Source organism: Malaclemys terrapin, assembly GCF_027887155.1.
Source record: "Malaclemys terrapin pileata isolate rMalTer1 chromosome 20 unlocalized genomic scaffold, rMalTer1.hap1 SUPER_20_unloc_1, whole genome shotgun sequence".
In the NCBI taxonomy this organism is placed as follows: Eukaryota; Metazoa; Chordata; order Testudines; family Emydidae; genus Malaclemys; species Malaclemys terrapin.
Window position 1 is genome coordinate 1,230,974 of NW_026530188.1, and position 15,754 is coordinate 1,246,727.

Sequence of the window (15,754 nt, forward strand, 5' to 3'; positions counted from 1 at the left end):
GCTTGCGGCGGAGCTGTCAGTGCGACCTGCGGCCGAAAGAGCTAATGCCCCCCTGGGGTGCCGAGAGGGGACACTCGCGTAGGTGGATTCGGCCCTGGTGTGACCGCTGCAGCGATCCTGCAGCCACAGCTCTAGAAGGACGTTGATCAGGCGGGGAGGCATCGGAGAAGCGCCATGAGAATGATTCAAGGATTAGAAAAGGTGCCTTGGCGGGAGGGACGCCCGGCGCTCCGGCTGTAGAGCTGAACACAGAGCAGGTGAGGCGGTGACTTGAGCCCAGAACAAGTAGTGAACGAACGGGATCTTCCAAATTCAGCCTGGACGGACGGTGTCTTTGCCGAGTTCTTCTACGCGGGGCCTGGGCAAAGCATGCTGTCCCAGCCGGAGCCTCTTCAGTTCCCCGCGGTTGAGCCCCATGGCTGAGAGGCTGAACTGTTGGCTGGGGGAGACTGAGGTGCCCCCCAGTGTGACGGGCCCAGACGAGCCATGCCCTGGGCTGCAGGGGGAGGTGAAAAATCTCCCAACATCCTGGCTGATTTTCGGGGGGGGGAACCCTTCCCCGCCCCAAATCTGGTAATCCTGAGCATGAGAACCAGACCCACCAGCCTGGCCGTGGAGAAGAGATGTCTTTGGGACAGCCCGTCTCCCACTCTCTGGTGTACTAGCCGCATTATATAGATGGGGAAACTGAGGCACAGCAGCTAACACCCCCTTGGGTGAGCTGTGGGGGAATCTGGCATTTCCAGAGCAGCTCCTGTCTCAGCCGTCCCGTCTTTCAAACCCCATCGAATGGGACTTGGAGCTGAGGGTTTGGGGCTCGGCCCAGGGGCCGGTGAAGACTCCGCGGCAGAATTCGCGCACGGCCGGGCAGCGGTTCCAGGCCTAGAAGCAGGAAGGCCCGGCCAATTATGACTTCAGTCGCACTTTGTTCTGAGGTGGGCAGGAGACCAGCTGAAAATCCGTCCACCAGCTCCCCGGCCCTACTCAACGCCATTACATTCCCCCCTCCCCCACACCCCTGCCAGAGCCGGGAAGAGAACCCAGGAGTCCTGGAGCCCAGCCCTCCCACAGCTGGGAAGAGAACCCAGGAGTCCTGGCTCCCAGCCCTCCCAGAGCCAGGGGGAGAACCCAGGAGTCCTGGCTCTGTGCAGTGTTATTTGAGGGTGGAGTTGCCGTAGCAGGGAGCTGGGGGGGGGTGTGTGTGTGTGACTGGTTCCAGGGGGGCAGAGGCGTGGCTGGCACAGATGGGCTATCACATGTAGGGGGGTGGCTGGCTTAGGGCACATCCCCCCCCAAACAAACAAGCCCAAATTTTACAAAACAACCAAAAAAAGCCCCAATTTTATTGAGTGGCTCCCACACGGCTGGTTTGTTTCAAAAGCAAACCCCTTGGCTAGGAAAATGCAGCGACCCCCGCCCCCCCCCAGACCCTGCTCCACCACCACCTGCCCAAGCAGATTACAAAAGCAAAACCTAACCAGCACCACTTGGTCACCGATTCCCCTGGGGAGGCAACAGCCCCCCCTGACACTTGGGGGGAGGGGAAGCAGTCGAGTTTCCCTGCCCCCCCAAAAAAGGAGTGGAACGACTCCAGGGTGGGGGAGGGGGAGGGGGAGAAGAGCTCCAGGGGGGAGCGTGGAGAGGAGCATGGGAGGGGCAGAGATGATCCTGGATTAGGCAGGAGCTGCAGTGTGTGTTGGGACCCTCGCCCCCCCCCACCATAGTGTTAACCCCTGGGGGAATGGGGTAGGCACAGGTCAGGGCAGAGCCGGGAGGCACTTAGCATAGGCCCTACGTAAACACACCAGGCGCCAGCAGGGACCCCGCCCTACTGGAGGTGGGGGCAGCTGTGGAGCCCCTCACCAATAACCATCCCTGAGCAGGATGGGTGGTTGAGAGATGGGACGTGGGCCCCTGGGGGTGCCTGGGGAGGAGGGGGACAGGACGGGGGCTGAGAGATGGGACGTGGGTGCCTGGGGAGGAAGGGGACAGGACAGGGGGGCTGAGAACCGGGACGTGGGCATCAGGGGGCAGGGCAATGGGTCGTGGGCCCCTGGGGGTGCCTGGGGAGGAGGGGGACAGGACAGGGGGGCCAGGAGATGGGACGTGGGCCCCTGGGGGGGCTGAGAGACTGGATGTGGGCGTCGGGGGGCAGGGCAATGGGTCGTGGGCCCATAGAGGGGACAGGCCGGGCGCCCCCTCACTCCTCGTGGTGCAGCGCGAACGGGTTGTCGTCGGCGCCGCCCTGCAGGGCGCAGTACACGTAGACCAGGAAGGCCGCGAGCACCCCGAAGAGCAGCAGCTGAAGCCAGAGAGGCAGGAAGCGCCGGGAGCCTCCCCCTGCGGCCCCGCCCGGCCCCCCGCGGGGCAGGGGGTGGATGGCCCGGCGCGGCTCCACCCGCATGGGGGGCGGGGCCGGGCGAGCCTGGCAGACCCGCTGGTAGGAGACGCCGTCCCTGCTCGGCGAGGGAAAAAGAAAGGGGGGGGGCAGCGGTTAGTGCTTACAGCTCCCCCCATCCTGGCATCTCCCCCACCTCTGCCCCCACGGCTAGCAGCACCCCCCACAAACCACACCATCCACCCCCCCCCATTGCCCCAGCTCAATGCCAGGTAGCACCCTCCCAAGGGGTACCCAACCACGCCACGACCCCGTCTCACCTCTCGGTCTCCTCCGACCTGCTCGGGGTGTAGGACGCGGCCTCTCCGATCTGCAAGGAAACGCACCATCAGCGAGGGGGGGCAGAACCCCCTCTACAGGGGCAGCCTGGTAATGCAGGCCACGCCCTCCCTCGTTTGCATACTCTGGCTCTGCCTAGGGGGTAATTTGCATATCCCCTCTACAGGGACGGTGCTGCAATACAAGCCTTAAACTGGGGTTTCCCCTCCCCACATCCTGCACACCCAAACTGCCGCCTATTGTTGTGGGGACAGCAGATACTAGAAGACATGAGATACTAAAGGCAAGCGGTCTGGGGGGTACAAATGGGGGAAGGGGGCAGCTCACCCTAACTGAAACAACAGTGTGGCCAGCATTCCTAGGTACATAGGTGCCTTATGGACCCTCCCTGCAGCTGCACTTTGATACTAGAGTAGAGAGACTTGAGGCTAAATTAAGGCCACTTCATTTAACTCCCTTCGAAAGGGGAGTAAAAAGGTGGTTTCCTGTCCCTCTACTGCAGCCGCCTCTCCAAGAGATGGCAGCAGCGAAGAACTCTCCTGGAGACTGACCGGAAGTGGGTGTAACATCTCGCCCAGCCCCCCGCGACATGACGGGCCTGGACCTCACGTTTGAGACCTTGCTCAGAAATAAAAAGGGAGGAACTAGAAGGGTGGGATTCAATTTTCATTTGCCACCGCATCAACTGCAAATCCAACGGGACGGAGTCGATTTTTAGCGGTCGATCCCCGGAAGCCTCAATTTCCCCAAACACACAGAACCAAAAAGAAAATGGGATAATACTAGAACTGGACAGCTGGGAGCGCTCGTTAGAGTGTATTTACGGGGACTTGCTTTCTACACTTGGATACGGGATGTTGCTGTTTTAACGGGTATGAAGTTTACATTTTTCAATCTCACTGTCTAGGGTCATCAAATAATTATTGTCTCCCCTCCCCCGATCCCTGCCCTTTTCCCCCGTAACTGCCTGCAACAGTGCAAATTTAAATAGACTAAAATAAAAATGCTTAACCCCCCCAATTTAGCCGAGCAGGTGAGTATCTCTAGGTGTGGGGTTGATCCTAGAGTATCCAGCAGAGAGAATTCAGGCTAAATCTCAGGGGCCACGGTCGTTACACTGTTGTTCCCACCTGGGAAAATGTAAATGGATTAAAAAAAAAAAAAATGCTTCAAACCCAGAATTTTGCTCACCTGAGAACTTTTCAACCCATAAAATAAAAAATTGGAATAAAAGGGGCTCAAAACCAACCGTTATCGGACGCAATTATTAAAATCAATGAAACCTGATTTGTGCCGCGCCTACCCATGGGGGCTGAATTTGGCGGCTAACCTGAGCGGCCGCGGCGAGTGAAAAGGGACCCTCCCACGTACTGCCGCTTGTGGAGACTTAACTTACGACTTTGCGGGGGGGGAGGGGGATAAATTAGCGGTGCCCACACGCCCCTGGGGGGCGAACGGCGAAACACTGGCTGTGGCTTCACAAGCCCAGCCAGCCCCCCCCCCAGTCCGAGCGACTCGCAAAAGCATCGCTGCCCTGGGCTCGCTGTCAGCTGCGGGCCCCTCGACGGTCCACACGCACATGGAGAGGGTTAGAAAACCCTCAGCCCCGGCTACACAGCCCAGCCTCGGCCGGGACCCCCAGGGCCGGCAATTGTAAACCCAGGTTCCCAATGCAGCGTGATCGCCCGCCCGGACTTTGCAATGGGGACGCCCAGCCGGGGGAGAGCCCCAGGACTGGTCCCACCGCAGAATCTCTCCGCCGCACGCTGCCACGGGCTGAAAAACGTCACCCAGCTCGACAGTCACTCGCTTCCGAACCCCGTCCGCAAACAACGGGCGCCAGGCAAGAAAACCCAGAAAATGGACGGGCTCCAAACAATTATTTTTTTGGTTAGAAAAGAGCCTTTTGGGGGGAAAATCTCGACTTGTTTAGATGACGACATTATCTCACGAGGCGGAACGGCGGGTAATTTCTGTCTCGATCTCACACAGCCTGTTCAAATAACGTAACCACCGTGAGAGAACAGAAAACGAACCCAAACTGGCAGGGGAACCAAATTCCGAAGCCAAATTTTAGCCCCGAAATAATGAAATTCAATTTCAAAACAAAGTTTCCTGAAACTCACTTTTGTGGGGTTATATTTCACACACACACACACACACACACACACACACACACACAATAATTCTTATCACATCACGTACACTAAGAAAGTTCACGCTATCACCAGAACAGTATCTCAGAATACATTTCTAGCCGGTCCCTGCCCTGAACCAGCCTCCGGTTCCTGATCCCCCTGTTCAAATCCGTGCCGTCTCCTTTTGCGAAGCTGAAGTGGGTTTTGCTCTTAGAACAGGAGAACTTTGTCCCAAGTAGAAATGTTCTGCCCAGGACACGCTCGGGAGTACGTGGGAGGCCAGGGGACAGAACAAGACAAAGAACTGGACTGGGCTTTAGGGCCGGGGAGTGGCTGGTAAATTGTCAAATCATCCATTACGAGGGTCGTTTTGGGAGCTGACCGCGTTGGGGGACGTAACGCCGCGGCACAAGACGGTGTCCCGGAGACGGGCAGTGTTTCTGTCTGTATTAAACTCTCCGGGGCTGGTTCTTTATCTTTCCTACAGGGGCAAACTACCGACGAGAGAATTTATCGACCCGGCCGAAAATCAGCTCCCGGGAAGTTGCATCGGTTTTTAGACAATTTTGCCAAAATTCAGTTCCGGCTCCGCTGGGCCCAACATCTCCTGGCAGCAAACGGTTTAAGGTTCGAGTTTTTCGGGCCGGGCCAGCGGCCGAATCCAGGATTGCCCCCCACGGTGCTGGGATGGGGGTAGAGTTGGGGGTTGGAGGTGGTAGGACCAAGCAGGGGGGAGTGAGGGGACTGGAAAGTTGATAGCGCCAAAGGGGTGGGGGGAGAGAGAGACACCCGTGCCTTCTGCCTTTCCCAGGCCAGGCTGCCCGCACCCCCGAGACGTTATTTGGGGAGGTTACGTCCCACCCCCACACACCCAGGGGTTGACTTACCGGCTGGCGGGCAGTGGCTTCCCCCAGGGGACCTGGGGCTGCCCCATAGAGCCAGGAGGAGGAGGAGGAGGAAGATTCTTCGTAGGACTCGGTGTCCATGTCTGGGGGCAGAGAGGAGTGGGGTGAGATGGGGGGCTGGGCATGGCTCTCCCCTTCCCTACTGGAGCTCCACCCTTGGAACTCCCTGCTGCAGGAATGTGAACATGGCGCGGGGGATGGGGTGTCAAGCCCAGGCCAAGGGAATCGTACCAGACTCCCCTTCCCGCCTTCGTATTCCCCCCACATCCTCGCTGCTCTGTATCCCCCCCTTGCCACCCCCACCAGAGGAAATGCTGCCCCCCTACCCGCCCCCCACTCACCATCGCCCAGGTAGCCGGTGCGACCCTCACGACGAGGGAAATCATACAGCTCCCGCGTGTACGTCGTGGTGTGGCTGGAGTCTGGGGGGCAGAGAGAGACGGGGGGGGGGGGGGGGTCAGTGGGAGGCACCTCCAAGCCCCACCCCCACAGCAGACAGGAACATTCAGACACCTCGGCCACGGTACCCCAAGTCTCGGAAAACTCTACCGGTGCCCCTCACACCTGACCCACAGCCCCCTCTCACCATCTGCTCACCCCCCACAGGTGCCCCTCACTCCTGACCCACAGCCCCCTCTCACCATCTGCCCCATAGCGGCGCCGCTCCTCATGCCGGGGGTAGCTGTAAGATTCCCGGATGTAGGTCTCAGTGGTGCCGGGATCTGGGGGGCGGGAGGGAAGAGACACACAGGAAAGGGGGGGGGGGGTCAGTGGCTGCTGCTGGCCCCTCCCGGCCCCTCCCCACCCCTCCTGGCCCCCCACTCACCTGAGTAGCCCCCAGCCCCCCCTGGGGACGATAGCTTGGTGCGCTGGCTCTCGTATTCGCAGATCTTCCTCTCGTACAGCTTCCGGGTCGATCCTGGGGGGCCGAGAAGGGGAGACAATGGGGGGGGGGGGTCAGGTGGGCCCCCATGGTGCCCTGCCCCTCCCTCACAGATTGCCCCCCCTTGCAGCACCCCAACTCCCCCCGCCCAGCCCCCCCTCCCCAGAGACCCCTCCCCCCACAGCACCCCAACTTCCCCCATCCCGACACCCCTCCCCCCGCAGCGCCCCCAGTCCCCCCTCCCCCCGCAGCGCCCCAACTTCCCCCATCCCGACACCCCTCCCCCCGCAGCGCCCCCAGCACCCCCTCCCCAGAGACCCCTCCCCCCACAGCACCCCAAGTTCCCCCTCCCCCCGCGGCGCCCCCAGCCCCCTCCCCCCGCGGCGCCCCGTACCCACGACGGGCCCGTGCGCGATGCCGTAGCGCTGCAGCATGGCGATGAGCTCGGTGTCCGTCAGCCCCCGGTACCGCTCCATGGCCCGGCGGGGGGGGGGGTCGGGGCCCGCGGTTCCGGCGCGCGGAGCAGGCCCAGGACAGGAGGCGCCAGCAGCGACCGGAAGTGACACGAGGGGGAGGGGCCGGGCCTGGGCAACGCCCCGCCCATCACGCCCCGCCCCTGGCAACGCCCCTTCCAGCCTGCCCCGTCCATAGCAACGCCCCGCCCATCACGCCCCGCCCCTGGCAACGCCCCTTCCAGCCTGCCCCGTCCATAGCAACGCCCCGCCCATCACGCCCCGCCCCTGGCAACGCCCCTTCCAGCCTGCCCCGTCCATAGCAACGCCCCTTCCAGCCTGCCCCGGCCCTGGCAACGCCCCGCCCATTTTGTACGGCCCCCTAGCAACGCCCCCCCCAGCCTAGCAACGCCCCTTCCAGAGCGCCCCGCCCATCTCTCTCCTGTCCCTCTCGCAACGCTCCCCCCCCCCACGGGAAACTCCCCCCCCGGATCCCAGCGGGGTGGGGCGCCCGGCAGCCTCCACCCCCCCCCCACACACACCGTCTGCCTCAGTTTCCCCACGTGGCTAGTAGCTGCCGTGCGGGGCCCGGGGCTGTTTGTGGCTCCGTGAATTCCTGCTGCCCCAGAGCTGGGGGGGGGCTGGGACCCAGCCAGGACGCCTGGGTCCCATCTGTGCTCCGGGTGGGGTCTCATGGTGGCGGCGGGAAGGGAGCGGGGGCTGGGAGCCAGGACGCCTGGGTTCCCTGGGCGCTGGCAGGGCGGGGGCTGGGAGCCAGGACGCCTGGGTTCCCTGGGCGCTGGCAGGGCGGGGGCTGGGAGCCAGGACGCCTGGGTTCCCTTGGCGCTGGCAGGGCGTTCCCCCCACACCCCCAAGGGGAAGCAGACTCCGAAAAGAGCCCCGGTGACTCATCGCTTTGCCTGGGGCAGTTTCGGTTTCCCCGGGAACGAGGAACCGGCCCCCGCCCCCGCAGATGGCAAGTGACCGACCCTTAGCCCTCCCTGGCGCCGCCCCCGAGAGCTCTCTCAGCGCCGGGGAGCAGACACCAACCAGCCGGGAGACGAGCTATCTGCACACAACAGAGGGGAAACTGAGGCACACAGCCAGGGAGAAGCTTAACTGCAGTCACGTGGTGGGTGAGTGCTGAAGAACCCAGGAGTCCTGGCTCCCAGCCCCCCCTTCTCTAACCACCAGCCCCCGCTCCCCTCCCAGAGCCAGGCAGAGAACTCAGGAGTCCTGGCTCCCACCCCCCACTGCTCTAACCACTAGACCCCCCTTCCCTCCCAGAGCCAGGCAGAGAACCCAGGAGTCCTGGCTCTCAGACCCCCCCACTCTAACCACTAGCCCCCACTCCCCTCCCAGAGACAGGCAGAGAACCCAGGAGTCCTGGCTCCCACCCCCCACTGCTCTAACCACTAGCCCCCACTCCCCTCCCAGAGCCGGGGAGAGAACCCAGGAGTCCTGGCTCCCACCCCCCCACTGCTCTAACCACTAGACCCCCCTTCCCTCCCAGAGCCAGGCAGAGAACCCAGGAGTCCTGGCTCTCAGACCCCCCCACTCTAACCACTAGCCCCCACTCCCCTCCCAGAGACAGGCAGAGAACCCAGGAGTCCTGGCTCCCACCCCCCACTGCTCTAACCACTAGCCCCCACTCCCCTCCCAGAGCCGGGGAGAGAACCCAGGAGTCCTGGCTCCCACCCCCCCACTGCTCTAACCACTAGACCCCCCTTCCCTCCCAGAGCCAGGCAGAGAACCCAGGAGTCCTGGCTCCCTGCTCTACCCCTTTCATGGGCTCCCTGTATAAACAGCCCCCGCGCCCCACCCCAGAGGCAGCCGCATCGCCGGCTTCCGCTCACACGCGTCTTCCTCCCCAGCCATGCTGGCCCCCCAAGATTTCCAAACCTTCGTCTTCTTCGACCTGGAGACCACCGGCCTGCCCCCGGACCGCCCCCGCATCACGGAGCTGTCTCTCTTCGCCCTGCACCGCCACTCCCTCCTGCAGTGCCCGCCGCAGGACGCCTCCGCCCCCCCGGCTGCCCCGCGTCCTGGACCAGCTCACCCTGTGCATCGACCCCCAACAGCCCTTCACCCCGGAAGCCGCCCGCATCACGGGGCTGAGCCAGCAGGACCTGGAGGAGAACGGGAAGCGAGGCCTGGACCGGGCCGTGGCTCAGGCCCTGGGCGGGTTCCTAGCCCGCCAAGCCCCCCCGCTCTGCCTGGTGGCCCACAACGGCTGGAGCTACGACTTCCCCCTGCTGCGGACGGAGCTGGCGCGCGTCGGGGCCGAGCTGCCCCCCGCCACCGGCTGCCTGGACACACTGCAGGCCATGAAGGAGCTGGGGCTGGGGGGTCAGGGGGGGTACAGCCTGGGGGCGCTCTTCCGGGAGCTCTTCGGGAGGGACCCCGACGGGGCCCACTCGGCTGAGGGAGACGTCCGCACCCTTATCGCCATCTTCCTCGCCAGGGCACCACAGCTGATGGGCTGGGCGGCGGGGAAGGCCCGGGCCTGGGGGGATGTGACCCCCATGTACCTCCCCACCACGCAGTGAGCGTCTTGGACTGGGATGGGAGTGGGGTCGGAGCCAGGATGCCTGGGTTCTCTCCCCGGCTCTGGGAGGGGAGGGGGTCTGGTGGTTAGAGCAGTGGGGGCTGGGAACCAGGACGCCTGGGTTCTCTCCCCAGCTCTGGGAGGGGAGGGGGGCTGGTGGTTAGAGCAGGGGGGGCTGGGACTCCAGGATTCCTGGGTTCTCTCCCCAGCTCGGGGAGGGGAGGGGGTCTGGTGGTTAGAGCAGGGGGGATGGGAGCCAGTTCTCCTGGGTTCTCTCTCTGGCTCTGGGAAGGCAATGGGGTCTGGCGGGTTAGAGTGGGGATGTGGGACTGGGAGCCCGGACTCCTGGGTTCCCTGTGGACGCCTCTCTCCATTCGTCAGATCATCCAGGGATCTGGGGTTGGGTAATGAAATTATTTTATTGAGCAACTGATTTGAATGCCCCCCCCCCTTGTTTTTCCTGTTAATAAACACATGCCAGGCTCGGAGCCGCATGCTTTGCTGAGTTGAGACTTTGCGTCGGGTTTGGGGCCCTGGGGGAAATTGGGGTGCAGGTGTCCAGCATGTGACCGTCACCCCAAAAGACTGCAGTTCCCAGGTCCACCAGCAGAGAGCAAAGGGTCCCTGTATTAACAGCCCCTGCGCCCCACCCCAGAGGCAGCTGCATCTCGGCGCTGAGTGAAGGGTCCCTGTATAAACAACCCCCACCCCAGAAGCAGCCGCACCCCAGCCCTGGAAATCAGACTGGAGAAGCATTGAAAGGTTTTCCCTCTTTCTCTTTTTATTTGGTTTTTGTTACTTTTGTTCTCTATATTTTTGGGGGCACGCTGGCGGAATGATGGGGGGGCTTCGCTGGTTTATTAGTGTGTCCTTGTCTTTACTTTGTCGACGTCAGTTTTCTTTTGGCGGAGATGGGAGGAAAAATAAATCTCACGACACCGAGCGAGGGGGCCTGAACGAACGAACCAAAACTCACGAGCACGGCACGACTTGGAGCGCAGACATGGCGTATAGAGATATATAGGGAGTGCTTCCGGGGGACAGGGGGGCCCGGGGATGGGGGGGGCTGGATGGGGGGGCTAAGAGGGGAAGGGATGGAGACAGTGGGTGGGGAGAAATAGAAGGGATGTGTGGGGATGGATGGGCTAGATAAATAGATAGATGGGGGTGTACGGGGATAGATGGGGGGTGGATGAGGATAGATAAAGGGGGGTGTACGGGGGTGGGTGGATAGATAGAGGGGGTGGATGGGGATAGAGAGATGGGGGTGTACGGGGATAGATGGGGGGTGGATGAGGATAGATAAAGGGGGGTGTATGGGGGTGGGTGGATAGATAGATAGAGGGGGTGGATGGGGATAGAGAGATGGGGGTGTACGGGGATAGATGGGGGGTGGATGAGGATAGATAAAGGGGGGTGTACGGGGGTGGGTGGATGGATAGATACAGGGTGGATGGGGATAGAGAGATGGGGGTGTACGGGGATAGATGGGGTGGATGAGGATAGATAAAGGGGGGTGTACGGGGGTGGGTGGATAGATAGATAGAGGGGGTGGATGGGGATAGAGAGATGGGGGTGTACGGGGATAGATGGGGGGTGGATGAGGATAGATAAAGGGGGCTGTATGGGGGTGGGTGGATAGATAGATAGAGGGGGTGGATGGGGATAGAGAGATGGGGGTGTACGGGGATAGATGGGGGGTGGATGAGGATAGATAAAGGGGGGTGTACGGGGGTGGGTGGATAGATAGATAGAGGGGGTGGATGGGGATAGAGAGATGGGGGTGTACGGGGATAGATGGGGGGTGGATGAGGATAGATAAAGGGGGGTGTATGGGGGTGGGTGGATAGATAGATAGAGGGGGTGGATGGGGATAGAGAGATGGGGGTGTACGGGGATAGATGGGGGGTGGATGAGGATAGATAAAGGGGGGTGTACGGGGGTGGGTGGATAGATAGATAGAGGGGGTGGATGGGGATAGAGAGATGGGGGTGTACGGGGATAGATGGGGGGTGGATGAGGATAGATAAAGGGGGGTGTACGGGGGTGGGTGGATAGATAGATAGAGGGGGTGGATGGGGATAGAGAGATGGGGGTGTACGGGGATAGATGGGGGGTGGATGAGGATAGATAAAGGGGGGTGTACGGGGGTGGGTGGATAGATAGATAGAGGGGGTGGATGGGGATAGAGAGATGGGGGTGTACGGGGATAGATGGGGTGGATGAGGATAGATAAAGGGGGGTGTACGGGGGTGGGTGGATAGATAGATAGAGGGGGTGGATGGGGATAGAGAGATGGGGGTGTACGGGGATAGATGGGGGGTGGATGAGGATAGATAAAGGGGGGTGTACGGGGTGGGTGGATAGATAGATAGAGGGGGTGGATGGGGATAGAGAGATGGGGGTGTACGGGGATAGATGGGGGGTGGATGAGGATAGATAAAGGGGGGTGTATGGGGGTGGGTGGATAGATAGATAGAGGGGGTGGATGGGGATAGAGAGATGGGGGTGTACGGGGATAGATGGGGTAGATGAGGATAGATAAAGGGGGGTGTACGGGGGTGGGTGGATGGATAGATACAGGGTGGATGGGGATAGAGAGATGGGGGTGTACGGGGATAGATGGGGGGTGGATGAGGATAGATAAAGGGGGGTGTACGGGGGTGGGTGGATAGATAGATAGAGGGGGTGGATGGGGATAGAGAGATGGGGGTGTACGGGGATAGATGGGGGGTGGATGAGGATAGATAAAGGGGGGTGTATGGGGGTGGGTGGATAGATAGATAGAGGGGGTGGATGGGGATAGAGAGATGGGGGTGTACGGGGATAGATGGGGGGTGGATGAGGATAGATAAAGGGGGGTGTACGGGGGTGGGTGGATAGATAGATAGAGGGGGTGGATGGGGATAGAGAGATGGGGGTGTACGGGGATAGATGGGGGGTGGATGAGGATAGATAAAGGGGGGTGTATGGGGGTGGGTGGATAGATAGATAGAGGGGGTGGATGGGGATAGAGAGATGGGGGTGTACGGGGATAGATGGGGGGTGGATGAGGATAGATAAAGGGGGCTGTATGGGGGTGGATGGATAGATAGAGGGGGTGGATGGGGATAGAGAGATGGGGGTGTACGGGGATAGATGGGGGGTGGATGAGGATAGATAAAGGGGGGTGTATGGGGGTGGGTGGATAGATAGATAGAGGGGGTGGATGGGGATAGAGAGATGGGGGTGTACGGGGATAGATGGGGGGTGGATGAGGATAGATAAAGGGGGGTGTATGGGGGTGGGTGGATAGATAGAGGGGGTGGATGGGGATAGAGAGATGGGGGTGTACGGGGATAGATGGGGGGTGGATGAGGATAGATAAAGGGGGGTGTACGGGGGTGGGTGGATGGATAGATAGAGGGGGTGGATGGGGATAGAGAGATGGGGGTGTACGGGGATAGATGGGGGGTGGATGAGGATAGATAAAGGGGGCTGTATGGGGGTGGGTGGATAGATAGATAGAGGGGGTGGATGGGGATAGAGAGATGGGGGTGTACGGGGATAGATGGGGTGGATGAGGATAGATAAAGGGGGGTGTACGGGGGTGGGTGGATGGATAGATACAGGGTGGATGGGGATAGAGAGATGGGGGTGTACGGGGATAGATGGGGGGTGGATGAGGATAGATAAAGGGGGCTGTATGGGGGTGGGTGGATAGATAGAGGGGGTGGATGGGGATAGAGAGATGGGGGTGTACGGGGATAGATGGGGGGTGGATGAGGATAGATAAAGGGGGCTGTATGGGGGTGGGTGGATAGATAGAGGGGGTGGATGGGGATAGAGAGATGGGGGTGTACGGGGATAGATGGGGGGTGGATGAGGATAGATAAAGGGGGGTGTACGGGGGTGGGTGGATAGATAGATAGAGGGGGTGGATGGGGATAGAGAGATGGGGGTGTACGGGGATAGATGGGGGGTGGATGAGGATAGATAAAGGGGGGTGTATGGGGGTGGGTGGATAGATAGATAGAGGGGGTGGATGGGGATAGAGAGATGGGGGTGTACGGGGATAGATGGGGTAGATGAGGATAGATAAAGGGGGGTGTACGGGGATGGGTGGATGGATAGATACAGGGTGGATGGGGATAGAGAGATGGGGGTGTACGGGGATAGATGGGGGGTGGATGAGGATAGATAAAGGGGGGTGTATGGGGGTGGGTGGATAGATAGATAGAGGGGGTGGATGGGGATAGAGAGATGGGGGTGTACGGGGATAGATGGGGGGTGGATGAGGATAGATAAAGGGGGCTGTATGGGGGTGGGTGGATAGATAGATAGAGGGGGTGGATGGGGATAGAGAGATGGGGGTGTACGGGGATAGATGGGGTGGATGAGGATAGATAAAGGGGGGTGTACGGGGGTGGGTGGATGGATAGATACAGGGTGGATGGGGATAGAGAGATGGGGGTGTACGGGGATAGATGGGGGGTGGATGAGGATAGATAAAGGGGGGTGTATGGGGGTGGGTGGATAGATAGATAGAGGGGCTGGATGGGGATAGAGAGATGGGGGTGTACGGGGATAGATGGGGTGGATGAGGATAGATAAAGGGGGGTGTACGGGGGTGGGTGGATAGATAGATAGAGGGGGTGGATGGGGATAGAGAGATGGGGGTGTACGGGGATAGATGGGGGTGGATGAGGATAGATAAAGGGGGGTGTATGGGGGTGGGTGGATAGATAGATAGAGGGGGTGGATGGGGATAGAGAGATGGGGGTGTACGGGGATAGATGGGGTGGATGAGGATAGATAAAGGGGGGTGTACGGGGGTGGGTGGATAGATAGATAGAGGGGGTGGATGGGGATAGAGAGATGGGGGTGTACGGGGATAGATGGGGGGTGGATGAGGATAGATAAAGGGGGGTGTATGGGGGTGGGTGGATAGATAGATAGAGGGGGTGGATGGGGATAGAGAGATGGGGGTGTACGGGGATAGATGGGGGGTGGATGAGGATAGATAAAGGGGGGTGTACGGGGGTGGGTGGATAGATAGATAGAGGGGGTGGATGGGGATAGAGAGATGGGGGTGTACGGGGATAGATGGGGGGTGGATGAGGATAGATAAAGGGGGGTGTACGGGGGTGGGTGGATAGATAGAGGGGGTGGATGGGGATAGAGAGATGGGGGTGTACGGGGATAGATGGGGTGGATGAGGATAGATAAAGGGGGCTGTATGGGGGTGGGTGGATAGATAGATAGAGGGGGTGGATGGGGATAGAGAGATGGGGGTGTACGGGGATAGATGGGGGGTGGATGAGGATAGATAAAGGGGGCTGTATGGGGGTGGGTGGATAGATAGAGGGGGTGGATGGGGATAGAGAGATGGGGGTGTACGGGGATAGATGGGGTGGATGAGGATAGATAAAGGGGGGTGTACGGGGGTGGGTGGATGGATAGATACAGGGTGGATGGGGATAGAGAGATGGGGGTGTACGGGGATAGATGGGGGGTGGATGAGGATAGATAAAGGGGGGTGTACGGGGGTGGGTGGATAGATAGATAGAGGGGGTGGATGGGGATAGAGAGATGGGGGTGTACGGGGATAGATGGGGGGTGGATGAGGATAGATAAAGGGGGGTGTACGGGGGTGGGTGGATAGATAGATAGAGGGGGTGGATGGGGATAGAGAGATGGGGGTGTACGGGGATAGATGGGGGGTGGATGAGGATAGATAAAGGGGGGTGTACGGGGTGGGTGGATAGATAGATAGAGGGGGTGGATGGGGATAGAGAGATGGGGGTGTACGGGGATAGATGGGGGGTGGATGAGGATAGATAAAGGGGGGTGTATGGGGGTGGGTGGATAGATAGATAGAGGGGGTGGATGGGGATAGAGAGATGGGGGTGTACGGGGATAGATGGGGTGGATGAGGATAGATAAAGGGGGGTGTACGGGGGTGGGTGGATAGATAGATAGAGGGGGTGGATGGGGATAGAGAGATGGGGGGTGTACGGGGATAGATGGGGGGTGGATGAGGATAGATAAAGGGGGGTGTATGGGGGTGGGTGGATAGATAGATAGAGGGGGTGGATGGGGATAGAGAGATGGGGGTGTACGGGGATAGATGGGGTAGATGAGGATAGATAAAGGGGGGTGTACGGGGATG

The 15,754-nt window shown here is 60.5% G+C and overlaps 2 protein-coding genes across 2 annotated transcripts; one reads left to right on the forward strand and one right to left on the reverse strand.

Moving 5' to 3' along the window:
- Positions 1-1,323: 1,323 nt before the first annotated feature.
- Positions 1,324-7,105, reverse strand: EMD (emerin). The gene is made up of 7 exons (XM_054014821.1): positions 6,998-7,105; positions 6,547-6,639; positions 6,362-6,442; positions 6,062-6,142; positions 5,703-5,803; positions 2,659-2,708; positions 1,324-2,456 (listed from the first exon to the last, which is right to left on the reverse strand). The coding sequence occupies exons 1-7, from the start codon at positions 7,077-7,079 to the stop codon at positions 2,201-2,203; spliced, it is 744 nt and encodes a 247-aa protein (XP_053870796.1). The 5' UTR covers positions 7,080-7,105; the 3' UTR covers positions 1,324-2,200.
- A 491-nt stretch (positions 7,106-7,596) lies between these two features.
- On the forward strand, positions 7,597-9,731 carry LOC128829412 (three prime repair exonuclease 2-like). The gene is given in 3 exon segments (XM_054014817.1): positions 7,597-8,191; positions 8,930-9,083; positions 9,085-9,731. Coding segments are annotated over 3 exon segments (837 nt in total). The 5' UTR covers positions 7,597-8,028; the 3' UTR covers positions 9,605-9,731.
- The last annotated feature ends 6,023 nt before the right edge of the window (positions 9,732-15,754 follow it).